The 19272-nt window shown below is 40.7% G+C and overlaps 2 protein-coding genes across 3 annotated transcripts; both read right to left on the reverse strand.

The window, feature by feature from the left end:
* Nucleotides 1–1713: 1713 nt before the first annotated feature.
* On the reverse strand, nucleotides 1714–6605 carry cd7al (cd7 antigen-like). Its single transcript, XM_035146376.2, has 5 exons — nucleotides 6398–6605; nucleotides 5235–5588; nucleotides 3981–4367; nucleotides 2932–3041; nucleotides 1714–2498 (listed from the first exon to the last, which is right to left on the reverse strand). The coding sequence occupies exons 1-5, from the start codon at nucleotides 6456–6458 to the stop codon at nucleotides 2292–2294; spliced, it is 1119 nt and encodes a 372-aa protein (XP_035002267.1). The 5' UTR covers nucleotides 6459–6605; the 3' UTR covers nucleotides 1714–2291.
* Nucleotides 6606–11061: 4456 nt separating this feature from the next.
* On the reverse strand, nucleotides 11062–17151 carry znf207b (zinc finger protein 207, b). Of its 2 annotated transcripts, XM_035178238.2 has the most exons (11): nucleotides 16963–17151; nucleotides 16126–16252; nucleotides 15842–15980; nucleotides 15309–15491; nucleotides 14697–14772; nucleotides 14480–14541; nucleotides 14081–14220; nucleotides 13660–13758; nucleotides 12740–12991; nucleotides 12259–12415; nucleotides 11062–11847 (listed from the first exon to the last, which is right to left on the reverse strand). In XM_035178238.2, exons 1-11 carry the CDS (start codon nucleotides 17001–17003, stop codon nucleotides 11696–11698), a joined length of 1428 nt encoding a protein of 475 aa, XP_035034129.1. In that variant the 5' UTR covers nucleotides 17004–17151; the 3' UTR covers nucleotides 11062–11695. The 2 variants fall into 2 exon arrangements, with proteins under 2 accessions (XP_035034129.1, XP_035034140.1); XM_035178249.2 differs by lacking the exon at nucleotides 13660–13758 and having other exon boundaries at nucleotides 16963–17147.
* Between the last annotated feature and the right edge of the window lie 2121 nt (nucleotides 17152–19272).

Consider the following 19272-nt stretch of genomic DNA (forward strand, 5'->3'; position numbering starts at 1 on the left):
ACTCTCGAGAGGCGCCTACAAAGTTTGTGCCACAGTCTGACCGTATTTGTTTCGCTGGGCCCCTGACTGCGAAGAATCTCCTTAAGGCATCGATGAAGCTGCTGGCACTCATTGCCTCAATAACTTCGATATGCACTGCCCTTGAACACGTGCACCTTGACGTGACCTCCTGGATGTCCGCTTTGTCTTCCTCCCCGCCATGCTCTGAAGAGGGAGGGGACGGCTTAGGTTTCCAGACAGGTGGTCCTGGGTGGAGCGCTGTCACATGACCGGTGCTCCCACATTCCATACATTTGACTTCAGCTGAGCAGTTCCTAGCGAGATTATCTGTAGATGAGCAGCAGCGGAAGCATAAGGAGTTTTCCTTTAAAAGCTGTTTGCGTTCCTCTAGACTCTTCTCTCTAAAGCCTCTGCATTTCCTTAAAGGATGTGGTTTTTTATGCAGGGGACAATGTTTGTTCGGGTCTGCTGATTTCTTGTCCTCTCTGAACTCAGATCTTTCTGTAGATGAAACTTGTGTCTTGTGCACAGATACAGGCATTTTCACAGGTCTGTCCCACTTATTCTTTCTCTCCATAGAAACTGGCGTGAAGAGATTAAAGCTGGGATCAGTGCGAGCTTTTGCTTCTGTACGAACAAAGTCTACCAATACAGAGAAAGGTGGAAAACTGACACGATGATCACGTTTGTACTTTGAGCCAAAGGATATCCACTTTTGTGGTGAGGCCTGAGGTTACTAGGTTGCTGCGTGCAAGATATTTAGCCAGATCGTTAGTTGTTTGGGGCTGATTATAACTAGATCCATAAGGCGTTCTCTGATCAGGAAATGGGGAATGATCATAAATGTTCTGTTGCGGTGCTGATCCACGATCCTGAGGAGCCTGTGATGTGTGATGAGGCGTAGTGTAGGCAGTAGCAGCAGCTTGTGTGTGGGAAAAACCTTTGTGTGGGTAAGGCAATGTTGCCTCATCATCATCTTTATTGTTTATTTGTGGTTTACTGTAGCTCCTTAAGCTGGATGTCGTCGTCTCCGTAGCGGCTGTAATGCCGTTTTTTCACTGTGAAGGTCTCGCTAGCGCGGACGCTAGCTATCCAACCAGCTTAACGCTCTCAAAAGAACTCCACGTCAGAGATGTCAACTTTAACGAAGTTTTAATGAGTTGGTGTATCTGAACTGCCCCAAGGGGGTGCTGTTGTATAACTACACAGAATATACATTTGAGGGACAGAATATTCACAATGCAATTCACCATATTCTAATCAGTGAATTGTACCAGATGTAATGAAATTCCCAACAGGCAGTACGGATGTATCACATTTACAGGAATATGAGGCCACTGTGACCTTGACCTTTGACCTCCAGGCACCAAACTCTAAATAGTTCATCTTTGAGTCCAAGTGAGCATTTGCACCAAATTTGAAAACATTCCCTCGAGCTGATAAGATATCGTGTTAAAGAAAAACACAAACGTTCTTTGTGAGGCCAACACACAACTTGCTGTCTGACTTGGTTGAACAAAGCAGTTTAAGGAACGTAACCCTGGTGAACGATTGTGGCAATAATGTGTCGAAAGAAGAAACGGGGTCATAAACAAGGTTGGTTTCGAATTCTTACAAATGTTTCAACATCTTTGTTGGACTTTAAGAGCACACACAAGGAATCTTTATGATAAACATAAGTCATTTGTTTTAGATAAAACCACACAAGGCACATTTAGTTTGCAAAGCAATATGTTTATTTTGAAAATTCTTATAAAAAATTTTAAACGTGATACATTTATAAACATTTTCTAAATGTATCACATCACAAGAAATGTTGACATTGCAATATAAACTTAAACTAAACTTATGTCAAAATACAAACACTCTTTTGACCAAACAATCCAATATACAGAAAATAAAAACAATCCTCTGTGTGTGTCAGAGGCAGCTGAGCTTGGTTTAGTTCATGATGCTGCTAAGAAGGGTTTTAATTTTTACCTCCACCAAAAAAGGTTTCCTTTTTAACAGCGCTTGGATTACTCAAAAACTACTTAACCTATTTCTATAATATACTGTGGAGGGGTGGGGGCCCGGACCCAAAAAGAACCCATTCAATGTTGGTGCAGATCCAGGAATAGTTTTAACTTTTTGACAGCGTTCCCCTTGAAATCACATTTAAATTCACCAGATCTAGATTTTTATTTGGATCTACACCAAATTGCCAAAACTAATAAATATCAGTCCTCTAAATATGTCTGATTGTTTTTTCCTTCATTGATCCATGAACTATTCTCTGAAAGAAGTGCATTCTATTCAGTACCGTTTTGAGTACAGGAGGCCGGACTTTCATAATGGTTCTCAGGGCAGAGTTTCTTCACAGAGCAGTTTCTGTACTCAGAAGACTCCATTTCCTCCAGATGGTGAGGGGCCACCTTCCGGGCGAGAGGCTTCACCCCGGTCATCTCCTCGTAGATGGGGACCTGAGGGCGTGCCTTGACACTGCGGCGAGCTTTGCCCTGATGGGTGCGGGGAAAAAAATCAGTGAAGGCAACAATCAAAGTGCACGCACACTCTTGATTTCCTGTGTTAAAATCAGAGTTTGGCATTTAATCTCAGAGCAGCATCCTCAGTCGGAAGTTTCACTCACAAGTTGTACAGATACGTGGAAAACACACGAGTTGAAAATTAGACGAAACTCATTCAAACTAAAGAAAGAAGTAGAGTGAGGGTCTCGCTGCCTTCTCTCCTGAAGTTAGAGAAAAACATGCTGACAAGTGGCAGCAACGGGTTATGAAACTGGTGTGGTTTTGTGGTGAGCTGCAGGGGAACTTTCTAGCACGCTCTCAACACGCAGATGGTGTTGCTGTTAATACACAACGTTTCCCCCCCGTACTCTGGTATCATGTCAGAGCTGAGCATTAGATTGTCTGAGATCCTGAGTCCACTCACTTTATGAATCGCCAGAAATCCAATGAGGAGGAGGAGGAGGAGGAGGACGGCTACAGCTGAGGACAGAGCGTACAGCAGGGTGGAGTAGCTGGAGCAGCCGCAGTGACGGCCTGCGGACAAGCAGAGAGGGAGATGAGAGATCAGAGGATCGATGATACAGCAGAGCACAAACACTAGGGGGCCGCGACGTCTCCTCAGCAGCCTCAAAGTATTCTTACATTGGATCTGTCAATGTGATGTTCATGAAATCCTGAAGGAGAAAAACGACAGTTGGAAATAAAGAAGTACACAACTTCCTTCCTAGTTCAAGGCTGCTGTGAGAACACACTCTGGTGAATGTAATGGTCATGGTGTTACATGAAGACAGGAACCGAATCAGCACTTCTGATTGGTCTGATAGCAGTTTGGTTACCGAGGTTAAATGAGAAGATGGGCTGAAAGGCCAACATTTTACATCTCGTACATTTTATCTGTGGCTAATTCTATATATTTCAATATTTTAGATCTTTATTCCTCTGGTTCAGCGACAACTTCCAATTTGGCACAAACATTCACTTGGACTCAGTGAGAACCTGATTAGAACTTGGGATTCAATTGGCACTGGGACCTCACAATTCCCTTATTGGCTGTGTGAACTCGTTATCTCAAGAAAAACTTGAGAGAATCTTTTTGGATTTGGCACAAATGTTCACTTAGACTCAAGGACTAGCTGATTTGAATTGGGTCAATTTCAAACATGTTTTCGGCCATAAAATAATACAATCTCAAGTCAGCTTTTAGGAAATTTCTTCAAATTTGAACCACTTGGACGCAAAGATTAACTGCTTAGATTTCAGAGATCAAAGGTAAAAGGTCACAGTGACCTCATATGAGTCTGGAATAAAAGTATGTAGATGGAAACTGCACTGGTTAGCAGAGGCATCTGGCTTCATCCTGCAGGTGATGATTAAAGTTATCATGAAAAGAAACGTTATTTTTATTTTCAAAAGCCTGGAAAAAAGTGTTGTTTAGTCGAAGTGGCCTTGTGGTCCAGTCCTGCAGTGACCCACCTTGCACAGAAACAAAGAACACGTGTCTCCCCAGACTGGAGCTGTTGTCGGCCCTGCCTCGCACAAGCAGCTGGCAGCTGTACAAGGCACTTTCCTCCGGCTGCAGCTGCTGCAGGGTGAGGTTGTAGGTGAGGCCGCCGGGGCCGGGCGCCGACGACAGCTGGACCCTCCCAGTGGAAAACTGGGAGGAGGACGAGGAGGAAGAAGAGCTGCTGCCATGGTGACGCTTTGAGTTGTACAACATCTCCACTGGAGCCCGGCCCCTCTGGCGCTTCAGACTCACACCCTCCACGGCCAAGCCTTCCCCGTTTGGGGGGAGACAGGGGAGCACGGCCGTGCCCCCGGCACATGTCTCTATCAACCCTATGTCCAGAGAGCCATGAGCAGCTCCAGAGAGGAAAGGGAAAAACTGATATAACGGATTCGGGCAAGGCTAAATAATAAATTTAGATTCACTCAGGTGCAATTTCAATAGTGTGAAATACCCATATGTCATAAAACTTTATTTATCCTGTTACACTGTACATATTGTTGCAGTTTTAATACCTCCTTATGTTTTATCTTGCTTGTTTATGTATTTATTTAAATTTGTATTGATGCTTCTTTTTGCTCTCCCCTGTTCTGCAATACCCCCATTGTGAATGAATAAAGGATGATCTTATTCTATCAGTGGGTTCATACTGTGTAGCAGCAGCCGTCAGGTACATCCAGAACGGTTTCTTTTTATCTGGGATTTTGTCTGCCTCCAGAAAGTTGTTTTTTAAGACTTGTTTTAATAATCAGAATATGGTTTGTATTAAAACCTGTAGATTTTACGAAATGCAGCGTATCACTCCTGAATTTGTTGAGACAGTCACTTTATTGGGACAAAAGTAAAAACATGTTTTACGGTTAAGTGTGTGGGGGGGTGTGACTAGACTGACTCACAATGAGTCACATATGTGCCAACAGAGGGAAGTATTTAATTCATCAGGAATATAATCTCTTGTATGGAAAAATAACGATCATGTGGAAACCATCTTCTAATGTCAACCCTCTGAGATGTTAGAGATAACACTACACACATCCTCTTGATCTTTGGGGTTTGGAAAGGTTAACCTACAAAGAGGGATGTGTGTGTGTGTGTGTGTGTGTGTGTGTGTGTGTGTGTGTGTGTGTGTGTGTGTGTGTGTGTGTGTGTGTGTGTGTGTGTGTGTGCGCGCGTGCGTGCGTGCGCGCGTGATGAAATGAAAAGAAAAAGAGAGAATCACTCACCAGCTGTAACAAGGAGGACGAATTCAGTGTCTCCATGTATCCTCTCGTCTTCAGATAAAGGTCTATGAACAACAAAATCACAGTAGTAGCGGTCTGTGTCGCTGACCCTCAGCTCAGAGATGGTCACGTTCAGGGAGTGGCTGCTGGGGTCACCACTGGTCCCGATGCGGGTCTGGTCGTCATCGTTGGCCACAGTGGCTACGCTCTTCGTGTGGATGTAGAGCACTTGGCTCTGCTGCAGCCAGCTGCGACTCAGGTACATGCCGAAGGGCGGGGGCTCGTTCTGCTGAATGACACACGGAAGAACCACAGAGTCGCCCTCATACCTCTCCAGGAACTGAATGTCACTGAGCACTAGAGAGAAAGAAATACAGAAAGGTGCTAGAAGACAGATCTTAATTCCAGCCTGGTGAGAGAAAATTATAACTGTATTCTTACTTTAAAGAAGTGCAAATGTTTCAAAGGAAAAAATTGCAGCTGTGGTGTTGTTTGAGAGTTTTGTGCTTAATTCTTGATGTAGCGGGAAACAAAAACTGTATAAATCCAGCATGTAAAGACTCAAAGTTCATTGAAGACAATTCAAACACAAACGGGGTAATTTGCAATTTCCAAATTTTGTACAGCCCATATTCACAAATCACAATCGACAAACGAAACTTCTTAACAGGGAAAAAGACGATTTACATTTATGACATGGCAACTGAATATGTAGTGTGAGTCAGTGTGAATAAATAAATAAAAACTTTAATAATAATTTAAATAATTAAACACAATTTAATTTATTCACACAAACTCAACATGATAGAAAACACATTAAATGTGACGCTTTGTTTATGAACTTATGTGATGAAGTTACATGGACATTTATTGTGAAACACAAACTCTGTGCATCAATCATCCAACCAACCATTTAAAGATGAGATGGAAAAAACTAAGAGTAGAATCCAGTATGACACCAAATGGAGACCAGTTAAGTTGATCTAATAATCCAATATCATAGTAATGCAGAAGGGTTCCTGGGATTTTATCAAGCTGATTAAGAAATTGTCTCTTAATGATTCCCAACAAGAAATGACTTAACTTATTCTTTCGTACAAATTCTACTCTGAACGTACACAAGCAGGGGCTGAGACCACCAGCCTGAACAACAGAGCTCAACTCACCCAACACAGTTTGTGTGATGACCAGAGTCCACACACAGGCCAGGAACTGGACCCCCGTCATCTTTGACACCAGCACGAGACTTTCAGCTGAGATCCAGAGGGAAGTCAGTGATGTAAACCATGACAGCACAGATGCCGGCGCTCAGAACTGGATGTCAAAAGCTTGGGTAACTGTAAACGCAAGCAAGAGGAACTCCATGAAGCTCCACCTTCAAACCTCAAGTCGCACAACAAGAGGAAGCACAAACCAAGCAGCTCCACCAGCAGCTTCTTCTGAGACCATGAGGTCAAGAATCTAAAATGTGACCTTACAGCTCAGCTGAGACTCAGCACAAACATCTATTGAGTACGAACCAGTATGTGCTTGTATTTCCTTAAACGGAAATGTGGCTTAAACTAACAATTTAGTAGCACTTAAATGGCACTTACTTATAGTCACTTTGTAGTTTTGCTTTTTTGAAGAAATTGTACTTTCTCTATTCTTGTTGTTCTGGGTTTGTACCCTCATGGATGAATGCACTTATTGTAAGTCGCTTTGGATAAAAGCGTCAGCTAAATGAAATGTAATGCTCAGTCTGAGCTGCAGCTTTATTCACAAAACTAATTTTCATTTGTATAAATTGTGTTTTATATGCTTGAAGAAAATCAAAGTATGTTTTGCATTTTTCAGAGGAAGTGATGCTGCAAGTCTGACTTGGAACAGGATGTCTGTTTTATGTAATAATGTGCATGAGTGACCAGCAAAAAAAAGAAGAGGCAGGCTGAATATGTTTTAGTTTCGAGTTCTGACTTTGAAATAAATAAACAAACACCATTCAATGGGGCTTGTGTAACTTCTATATCTGATTTGATTTTATCAATGCAAAAACAAAAAATCAGTAACTGCTAACTTTTCACAGAGGATAGATTAGAACAAACAACCGTTTCTATGTGCATGGGAATGTCGTTCTGGTCTGACTTTTTGTTAAAAAATATTTTTAATGTATTTTGAAATAAAAATGCTTAAATATCTTCTCATTTTATTGGTCATTAACTTAATGATCATTTCAATTTGGTTTTCAAGATTTATGACTTGATTTAGACCTGAAACCTGAAGACTTGAGACATGACACATGAGAGTAAGTCTGGATCTCTAAGGCCCTTTTCAGATGATTTATTATTTCGGACTGCAATCAATCAATCACATTTTATCTGTACAGCCCATGTTCACATATCACAATCTGCATCAAAGGGCTTGTTCAGGCATTTCGACCGATATTCAAAGACTGAAGTGTAATTCAGACATAAGATAAAGTGTGTTGTTGTTGTTGTTTAGGTCTCCTCTTGTTTTGTGCGGTTTCATGTGTCTTCACTAAATCAATAAACTGTAAACTTCCACCAAGGCCCAACAGTCCCCTCAGTTATTGATGAGTTATTTATTGTGGTGGTGACCAGAAGTGGAGAGATTAAGAAATGGAAACAAGATGCTCAAACTTCATGGTGCAAAATGACCCAATGCAGAAAATCTTTTTTTCTGAAACTGATGGTTTGCTCAGTGGTTCAAGTCAGTGTCAAACATCAGTCTCCACAGAGCCATGTGACAAACGATCAGCTCCTCAGGAACTGGAAACCAGCTTTATATTGAGTGTTTACTCAAAGCTCAGGTCTAAGAAGTTAAAGAGGCCACAGCTCAAGGGTATTCCGTACTTTTTATTGATTAGATTAAGTTTGATTTAACAGTGTTGGTGAATGCATTTGTGAAATGTTCATAATTCTTTGTGGGCATAAATTCTGTTAAGTAAAGTGAAGTGAAGTATTTAAGACCTGCGTACTATCATAGCACTATCATATCTGCTCTCACTGATAGGGAACACATCCAGAAATATACATCTATAAGCGCTTTTCATGAACCGTACTTCCTCATATTGTTTCAGGTCATAACTGATAAATAAAACAATATTGGTTTAACAGTGAGATATTTTAACTGAAGGAAACTTTGATTAAAAAAGAATACATATGTTGGTTCGAAAATATTTTTATTTTATTATTATTTACTATAGTTTTATCGAATTTGTATTTTATTTACAGGCCTACCAAAAAATGACCGTTTTTTGTCTGAAATAATCTGATTCAAAATTATGTGTATACTCTAAATAACAGGTTTGTCACACTGGTGTCGAACACCACAGGTTTTCTATGTGGATTTGTTCCATGACCAGTGGGCCTCATGTACCTTAAATCTGTAGTATTCAACATTTGCCACTGGGTGGTGCACTAGTGTCTGAATGGGCACACATACACACGTTGGTCACCTCAGAAATTCTGGACCAAAAAAGTTTTTAGTCAACTACAGAAGAAAAGACAAGTGGCAAAAAAATATAAACAGTAACTTTATTAAAACACAATTCAAATTCAAACATTCAAACTTTGTGCCACTCAGCTTGTAGTTGGTCCAAAATTAAAGGGTCATGTCAACAAAATTACAAAAAAATAAAAAAATTGAGTAAACAGCTAATCTGCATAATAGATCCTTTAGGTTTTATTTGTACACCTTCTGTAAATATACAAAAGCATATTCATTTGTGGTGCTGACTGCAAAAACTCTACAACAACATAACAGAGTGGTCATGTTTATGTTTATTATTCAGAATACTGCCGACTCACTTCCTGGGCCGTAATGTGGAAGTTCAATTTCATAAATGTAGTTTTTTACTTTTGTGAGCTGCAATTTTCTTTATTTTATTTCAGCTCATTTATTTTACATTAAAATAGTTGCAGTTGTAACGTAGTTGCAGTAGTAATGTATTGTAGTTGTAGTCAGTGACAGGATTCTCCTTTAAAAAGGTTCAGTGTGTAAGATTTAGGTGAATGGGATCTATTGGCAGAAATTGAATAGTAAACTTATCCTAATGATTTTTCACTCGTGTTTTTATCTAAATTGTACAACTTGTTTTCTTTACCCTAGAATGGGCCCTTTATATTTAAATGGGTCCACTCTACGGAGGCTGCCATGTTGTTTTACAGTAGCTCAGACTGGACAATCTAAACATCTGTTGAGTTTATATAAAAACTGAAAGGCTGAGGTGAGGGGTGTTCAGCTGCAACATGCAACTTCACCCCTAGATGTCACTAAATCCTAAACACTGAACCTTTAAGAGATTCTAGAGAAATAACCCTTTAATGTAAATGACACCCAAACACACACACACACACACACACACACAAGCTTTGAGCCCATTGCTGACTACTTACCATGTTAGTCCATTTCACATCAGACACACGACCACAAACTCAGCATTTACATGTTTCTGCACAAAGTCTTCGAACCCTTTGACTAAACTGGAATGAATACGTTACACAAGGCTTTACTCTTCCAGTTGAAGACAGACCCACACTGTAATAAACATCAGGTACTTACTGGGTTTAACTGACCTGTCATGGCAGCTGAGTGGGTTTTAATGCTGAATATGGATGTGCTACAAACAACAAAAACAAACAAGGCAGTAAGTGTTACGGGCAGAGGAAAACCTAAATACCCATTTGTAATTCTTGCACCATTTGATCCATGTGTGCAAAACAGACTGTTTTGAGCAGATGTCATCTTTGGATGAACAGCGGTTTATGACCAATTAGTTCACAGTAATAGGATCGTTGCAGATGACACTGGTTGATGATTGTGAAACGAGTAGAAAAGCTCCCAGCAATACAAACTAGCACTGCACTAAATACCAATTCACTCACTTCTTAAAATTGCCCCAGGTGTTGACCTTTTGTCTTGGGTGTTTGGGGTATTTTTTGAGTGCTGGTGGGGGCTCTGTGACCTTTGCAGTTTTTCTTCTTTTGTCTCTAAATTTCAAAATGTTCACTTTCCACCAGTCAGGGATCCAGGGACAGATGAAGAGGTAATTGAGGAATCTGTTACTGTATCTCACATGTAAAGGGAAATCGAATCTTCACTGTTTAACAGCTTTTCTCCGCATCCGACAACCATGAGACATTTACCATTCTACATTTACTCAGACAGCCACAATGAACTCGGTGACCACTGACTTGCTGATAGACCGGCTGCAAAAGCCATTTAGATAGAAAGTCCAAGTAGTAACAAATAAATGTCCAACTTTGTTCTTCAAATAAAATGTCTGAATTAACTTCACAATCAAAAACATTGACAATGGATCTTCACAAAACTGGGATTTAACACAGAGCTGCTGTATTGATGGGTTTATTTTTCTTGCCCCTATAGTGTATTGGGGCACAATTATGACATATGGCCAACATTAAAGCATCAATGTATGTTCAAGAACTGACATGCACGTACAGACAAAAAAAATAGGAATGAGATTTTTTACAATCTTCCAAGTAACAATTTCTTCATATCATGCATTTGGAACCAGAAGTTGGCCAACATCTGAAGTTTTGAGCACAAAACATTTTGGCCACTTATGTCACCGTTTCTGAAATGTAGGGAAAACTTTTGAACTTTAACTTCTAGTCTTTTATTAAAATAATGTTACGTGACCTCCACAAAAACAGATGATGGCGAACTCTGTGATTAAATACCAGAATTTATCGGAACACCTGCTGAGATCCTGCAGTCTGATAGAGCCATAAGACATCAGTAAATAAATACATCATGAGTACAAACCTTTATGACTCACCTCCACGTACGTCAGGAAAAACCAGCATTGGATTTCAAGATGGATTTTATTACAACAGATTCATAAAACATTACAAAGAATGCATACAGGTACCCTTTCAACCAGGAAATATTAAAAACAAATCTGAAATAAGAATAAAGCTAGAGACTGATGAGTCATGGATTTGTAACCCTAACTCAGTTGGAATCACGATTATTGAGACCCTCACCAACCAAGGTTGGGGACGCAAGTCCAACAGCACCTACACGTGCTGTGAGGGTCACAATCACTCTACCAAAGAAATAAACAACAAAATTAATCAAAGGTTTACAAGAGAAACTTGCCTTCGTAAGGGGTTGGTACGTTCATGTAACTCCAGCAGCTTCAAAAGAAATATGAGTAATTTTACCACACTTCACTTCTATAAACCTGAGTGAAACCTATGGGGAAAATATGGATAATCCACACATGTAATCAAATAAGCACAAAATAACTGTCAGGAACCTGTGTGGTGTCTTTCTGTTTTCCAATATAGATGTTACATTAAATGTCCATGTGTTCTAACAAATAAGGTTTGTCTTCACCACCACTGGTCTTACTGTTCTTTGCCCGCAGCTAGGTTTGAAAAAGGATGAGAGAAAGGTGTTAACCTCAAACCTAATGTGGTGGCTGCGTTGCTGCTTCAGTAGCGTCCAGCTGGAGACATGACGGGTGGCCTCATGCCCATGGGAGGGCCTCCCTGGTAAGGGGGCACCATAGGAAGACCCTGCCCATATGGAGGCATCCCTCCTGGCATGTAGCTTGGCATGCCCTGAGGAGGAGCACCATACTGACCTGCAGAGGGAACACAGGGCGAGCGGAACATCAAAATGCTGCAGTTTTAAAACCGATTCAAAAGATGTCACTTGAAATTCAGCTTATGTTAATTAATGTGTTGGATTTGAGAGTAACATAACATTTTGGCTTGGATATACCCCCTTGACACACACACACACACACACACACACACACACACACACACACACACACACACACACACACACACACACACACACACACACACACACACACACACACACACACACACACACACACACGTCTCTACCTTTTTCCTTGTGGAAAACGGATTGATTTTGTTTTATATATTGTCTTATGGACAAAATTAGTGGATTTAAGTGGATGCTTTGAGGAACATCTGATGGGTCTTTTCCACAGACTAATTTATCTTTACACATATGTTCTTACCATGCATGGGATGCCTCATGCCTGGCTGCTGTGGTGGCATCCCTTGCTGTGGGGGCATTATGCTGCCCACAGCTGCCACTGAGGGAGCAGCCGCATGGGCCTGACCCTGCCTGGGTATGAGACGCTGGTAACGGGGCAACTGGGCCTTCATCTCCTCCTGTTGCCAGGGACAAAACACAGAGCAAACGTTCAGACTAACGAAACACTGGTATGCCCCTTACAGAACAAAGATTAATGTTTACAAATATGACGAGGAACTGGGTACCAATAGTGACGTGCCCTGATTTCAGATTGAGGATATTCAAGTTCAGAATCATCCTTAAATATAATCACAAAACAGAAACTACAAAGTAAGAGTAAAGATATACAATTTAAATGGTCGAGTTGATTATCTGTGATTAAATGTACCATTATATATATATATATATATCAGTCATTACTTACTGTGAAAAGGGCAAAACAGAAAGCTCAAGCAACTTACCAGTGAGATATCCTCATCAGGGTGGATCAACTTACTAGTTGCACTCGTGGTGGTGAGGGTGGCAGGCTTACTGGCCACTGTGGCTGGGGGTTTGGCCACAGTGCTGCTAGAGGGGTTAGAGGAAGAAGAAGTGGAAGAGGAAGAGGAGACAGAGGGCTGGGTGTAGGCAGGGAATGTTGCTTTGGGAGGGTCGGAGGAGGCGGCTGTACTGAGGGCGTTTGAAACTACGGCTCCTGAAGCGCTCTGCTGGGCCTGTGCAAAGACAACGAAGGGAGAAAACCATTAAAAATACAAAAGAAGCGTTAAAGACAAACCAGTCAGATTGTGTAATGACCATTATAGAACAAATTACTCAGAAGTAAATATGTAACGTTCTGTTTTTACGTGTTCACCTTTTTAACACATTTATTTATATTTAGTCTATGAACCTGTATGATTTCACTATTAAAAGTGAAAATAACAGCAATATGAGCTTATAATTCAAATCATTTCATGAGGCAATTCCTTTAAAATCTACAATAGCAAATAAATGAAAGAAAACTCCTTGGATTCATATCTAACCAATCTGCACAGTTTCTTTTAAAGCAGAATGAGTATTTTTGCAGACTTCATGCTCCGGAGGTTTGGATGAGTGGATGATGCAAACTGAAAAACTGTAAATCGCTCGTTTATGCCTCATTCTGGATTAATCAAATAAGGCACATGCACAGTACAAAAGCTCCCACACAATAATTATGCCGGTTCATTTAAGAAAATCATCCTCACACCAACATTAGAGCCAACGTGCTTGTTTTGATGCTCGAATAGGCTTACGAGGCAAATACTGTTAGTAATCAGCCCAATTTTAAGCTTTGAAAAGTTAATAAATAAGCAACATGCAGCTGCCACAGTCCAAGCCAAAGTCCTGTCTGTGAGCGTACTTGTGGCGTGTTAGGAAAGGGAGGCAGGGAGGAGGCAGACTGAGGGTCTGCAGGTGCAGAAGAAACAGCTGCTGTGCTGCTGTGAACACCAGAGCCCATCTGCAGCATGGTGGAAAGGAGATCACAGCATTGGCATGTAACATGTCCAAAGAATCTATCAAAACTCAATTATGAGAAGAAAATATAATATATAATAGTGACACCGATATAAAAAAATGAAGTGGGAATGACTAAGTCAGTATCAAACCATATAGAAGATGCAATCACATAAAAGGTATAACAATTTTTGTTTGTAAAGAAAGGGTTTACAGAGATATCCAAACGGTCTCTTAATATTCTCAACACTTCCGAAGATTCAGACAAACAAATAGACGGGCAGTATATGTGTGTGTGTATTTTGTAGGGGTTGCATGGTGCCCACCTGTGCTGCACTTGGGAAGAGAGGTTTGGTGACCGTAGGCTGGGGTGCGGGTGCTGCTTGCCGACCGGGTATGACCCCTGCTGCAGGGGCTGGGGCCATGTGGGGCATCCCCGGCCTAGGGGCCATGTGGGGTGGCATTCCTGAGGAATTAACCAAAAATGTTTCCTTCAGTACATATAGAACATTGAAAGACAGGACTATAACAGAAAAGGTGCACAAGGAGACACGACTGGCACTGGTTCCTGAAATCCTTCCTTTAATGAGATTTTTAAACTGCATTTGCTCTTGTGACATCAACACTTTGTATATTTTACACAGTCTATAAATGTAAGCACTGTGAGCTACACTTTTAGTCACAACAATTGGGCATCAGTATTCTTATGTATAGACAAAACTCACCTGGAGGAATGCCCGGCATTCCCTGCATCATGGGAGGCATCATCCCTCCCATTGCCATCATCCTGGAAAGTCACAGTAAAATCTCTATTTTAACTTGAAACTAAGAATGTGTTATATGACCATCATCAATAAAACCAATGCCATAACAAAGAATCAAGCCGAAAATAGTGTTGCACCTGATAAACATTAATTACAGAGTTAATGAGTGAGTGCTTACCCTGGTGGCATTCCATGCATAGCAGGAGGCATGCCGTGCATCATGGGTGGAACACCTGGCATCATAGGAGGCATTCCTGTAGATATGAATAGAGACATTTTGTTACCAAAGATTCAACACTGCATCACTCCACATGAGAAGCTACATGACGCAACAACTTTTGCCTGTTGTATCTGTTCCTTGCTCTTAATTTCGCCATATTTTTTATCAGACTGCAGGTCTGCACCGGTTGGAGATGAGGACTGACTTTGTGTCAGAGAAGTTGTCTGTGTGGCAACATTTTGCTAAATAGGACCAGAAAATGTTTGTGTAGAATGAGTCTGAAAAAGGGAAACCTACCGTGTGTTAGGGTGTCATGGACTTTGGAATACTGAACGGTAGAATTGTATATTTCAATGTTTACTCAAAAAATAGGTTTAAGTACAAATACTCACTTTGTTATTTATAATTCATACAAACTTATAAGGCCACTAGGTAGAGTGCACTGTTACTTTTATCTTGAGATAAAATCCATGTGAGTCACTAGAATCTAATTCAGTTATGAGCTTTTTTTTCTTTATTGGGCAAGCTGCGTCGGAGTTAAACTATTGCTGTTTCTTAAGAGGTCCTTACCTTGATATCCTCCAGGTGGCATCCCAGGCGAGCCAGTGACGGGAGGAATCCCAGGCTGGGACATTGGGGCAGCGTAGCCTGCCTGGGGTTGAACAGCCGCAACCTGCGGTGCTGATGGTCCTGCTTCATCGTCATCATCATCGTCATCAGAGTCATCCTGGTTGTTTTTCTTCTTTTGACTCTCTGCAAAAAGAAAAAAATGCTCGCTTATAATTTCATCTGTATTAAATGTCAATTAACTCAAACTTCTACAAAGTCCCATGAGCTCAGTTTTACATGATGCACACGTTCTTCAGTAACACAGCAGCTACAGATCCTAAAATTAACTGGGAAATGAATTCCTAGGAATTACCCTGCACTTTAACTATTATACTTCATTTCTGCTCATGGCTCACAATGCTACCTGATACAAGAAAACTTCCTTGACCTTGTAAGATCCTGGTTAAATGACATCATACAATATAAGAAATTAATTAATTCAGTCGCTTAGGCTTAAGTCCACAGACATACAATCACCCTGCAGGTGAACAAACCTTGTGATTTCTGTTCTAATGTCCGTCTTCTCTCCTGCATGTCTTTCTCTGGTATCCCCTCCATGCCATAGATTTCCAGCTCGATGTCCGTTCTTCCAGGAATAGCATTTGGAACACTGTCAATGGTCTCTTTGTGTACCTGCAACACATGCAAAGTGAGTCAGAGCACACAAACAACATGCGCTTAACATTCATCACCTGCTTTATGGGGACAGCAAACAGCCCTTTAAAAATCGACATAAAAGAAACTAAACTAGGATAAATGACGAGGGAAAGGCACCGACCTGCATGCAGTGAATGGCCAAACCCGGGCCCGTGTACAGCTTCTTGTGACAGATGTGGCATTTAAAATGCTTCGCCTTCTGGTGCTGAATGAGGATCTTTTCATCGTCAAAATCTCGATTGCAGTACCTTGAGAAATGAGTTAAAGATTGTGCTCGAAAACAGGAAGCAGGAGCATAAGACACCATGAAACCACAGCAAGTTCCCCAGGGGAGAAAAATCACACACACACACAAGCCTCCAAGTGTAGACACAAGAAACTAGAATTAAACTGTTAGAAACAATTAGTCTGTCTAATAATAATCTACATTTGTTCTGTTTGTCGCTGTTTTTCCTTGTTTTGAGTCGAAAACAAATCATATATATCTATGTGGGTGTGACAACTTGTGACCAATGTTGACAAATATCCAAAGTTTTAAATAATAAACGTTTACCCTTACATATCAACGACAATCGAGAAAACGTTCATATGTCGCACAATAGGCTTAAACACACTTAAAAGCTTGACCCATAAACGCAACGAATCGCATAAGCTAGCCGATTAGCTAATAGCCCGATATTTGCATCGGTTTCTTCTCACTATTTACACCAGTTTGCCTGTGTTCGCTGCTGTGTACAAGCACCAGACATCAATTGATGTGCAGACATTGATTGTTGGTTGGATTAAATCACTCATTTTAGAGGTTGTCCAGCCTCAAAAGACCAAACAATTAAGCTAGCGCTAGCTTACCGACGCTTAAAACGCGGATGGGCTAGCTCAGGCCTTCCCTTTGTCCGGCTAACGCGTAGCTACTAGCATGGCTAACTCGGCGTTGATCCACCCGGTGGAGAAAGGATACCAGCACCATGGCTTCATCTGCTTCTTCTTCTTCCGTCCCATGTCTGAGGAATACTGTGAAAGACTTCTCACAACGCTGAACACTGTTTTTTATTATCTGTTTGACAGCGGCATGCTGTTGTCCCGTGATGACGCCGAAAATGGCGCTAAGCTAGAGGAAGTTAGCTCGGAGGCGGTTGACGTCACGCTGAAGTCTCGCGATGACGCGATAACCACAGAACAGTTCCACGGGCCTCATCTGGTTTAGAAGACTGATTGATCAATTATCAAAATGTGATCAATACGTATATCACCCATCGATCAAAGACATCAACGCACGAGCTGGGCTTCAAAGGAGGATATCACAGGACATTTATGCTAAAAACATGAAACATGTTCTCAGTCGAATATGAATGTCCGGGCTTATGGACACTTGATGACATCACAGGAGCAGTATGGAAGCATGTTGTGTTTTTTTTTCTGTTGTTTTTTTACATTTGAAGAATTGATCACCAGTTACTTCAATTATATTGGATTTCGCTGCAACATTGTTTACCCCTGAAACTCCAAAATTGTTTTGTGAACTCAAACACTTCACCCACGCCTCCATCGACATAATGGTGAGGAAATTGAAATTCGCTGTCAGACTGTTTACATATACAAAGGACAAGGCTTCTGCCACAGAAAGCCAAAGACGCCCTAAAGGTCTTTAAGGGTTGAAAGGTGACAGTGATTATCTACAGACGGAGACACAAAGGGAATGTGGAGGATTTCATGTTGTTTGACCAACAGCCTCAGCACCTGCCCTTGGCTAAATATCATTTTGATTCAACTGTGGAATTACTTTGAATAAAACTTTATTTTCATTTCTTGGGGATAATTTATAAAAGTTTAAATTAAAAAAATACCAAGGCAACAACTACTCACACCCCTACAACTTGTCGTTCACTTAGTGTCCACTTGATGGAGACAACGTTGTAGAAATTAAGTCCTCCTGGGCTTCGTCATCAGTATCCAATAATGTGATATTTGTTGAGTATTCTTTTCAATATTACAGAACATAAGGAATACAATTTAATTTGAAAAAAACTTGCATCTGCCCTGTCCCAACATTTCTTTTCTGGGGCTGTTTTTATGGTTTGAGCTTCAACATACAGTGACATATATATATAACAGTGTGCATGTAACTTGTAAGTGTCAGTTTGGGGAAACTACTCTCCTGTTTCAACATGACAGTGTTTCAGTGTTAGAACAAACTGAGTTCCTTACAGAAATTGATCTTAACCAAACCCCAGCTCCATTCAACAGCTCTGGGAGGACCTCCTACACCCCCACCTCAGGGGATGACTTCACTGATCCTGTTGTGACTGAATGGGAGCAATTCTTTGCAATCATGGGGTCTGAAATCTTGCAGAAAATTCCCCCAGCAGAGTGGGGAAGATGTTCAAAGACCACCTGTGGGTTAAATGCTCTGATGTCCACATATAGGCCACATGGTGTAAACAGGAATTTATGTATTTCTTTATACTTAAAAAAATCCCCCTAGAAAAAGGGCCCTTTCTTTAAGCGGGAAAAAGTTCAGGCTTAAGCCCTCTTTGATGTGTGTGTGTTAATATGCCAGTTCCTCCCTCCTCTGACCTTCTCTCTTCCATCTTCCTCTTACCTCCTGATTCAGGTTTTTCCTCTGTAAAACAGAACCACATTTGAACTAGGGCTACGTTGTAGCACTAACGGAGCCGAGCACAGGCATTTTGAAGCCTGTTGCAGTTAGTGAAGAGAGCGATCAATGACCAAGCGCACATCTCTGCGTTTTGCGCACTGCGGCAAGGATAAACGCTTGGACTTGGACTCTAATCATGTAACAGAAGTTTGGTAGTGATAGGACTATGCACACTGGAGTTATGACAACATCGTGTCCTTTGGTGAAGGATGATCCTTCGCCGCACCTCAATGTTTACACAGTTGTACTTTTAGTTACTTTTTAGTTACTTTTGTACTTTTAGTTACTTTTAGTTACTTTTGTACTTTTTAGTTACTTTTGTACTTTTAGTTACTTTTGTACTTTTAGTTACTTTTAGTTACTTTTGTACTTTTAGTTACTTTTGTACTTTTAGTTATTTTGTTACTTTGTACTTTTAGTTACTTTGTACTTTTAGTTACTTTTGTACTTTTAGTTACTTTTCGTTTAGTTACTTTGTACTTTTAGTTACTTTTAGTTACTTTGTACTTTAGTTACTTTTGTACTTTTAGTTACTTTTAGTTACTTTTGTACTTTTTGTTACTTTTGTACTTTTTGTTACTTTTGTACTTTTGTTACTTTTTAATTACTTTG

This window comes from Hippoglossus stenolepis, chromosome 2 (assembly GCF_022539355.2).
Source record: "Hippoglossus stenolepis isolate QCI-W04-F060 chromosome 2, HSTE1.2, whole genome shotgun sequence".
Classification (NCBI taxonomy): Eukaryota; Metazoa; Chordata; class Actinopteri; order Pleuronectiformes; family Pleuronectidae; genus Hippoglossus; species Hippoglossus stenolepis.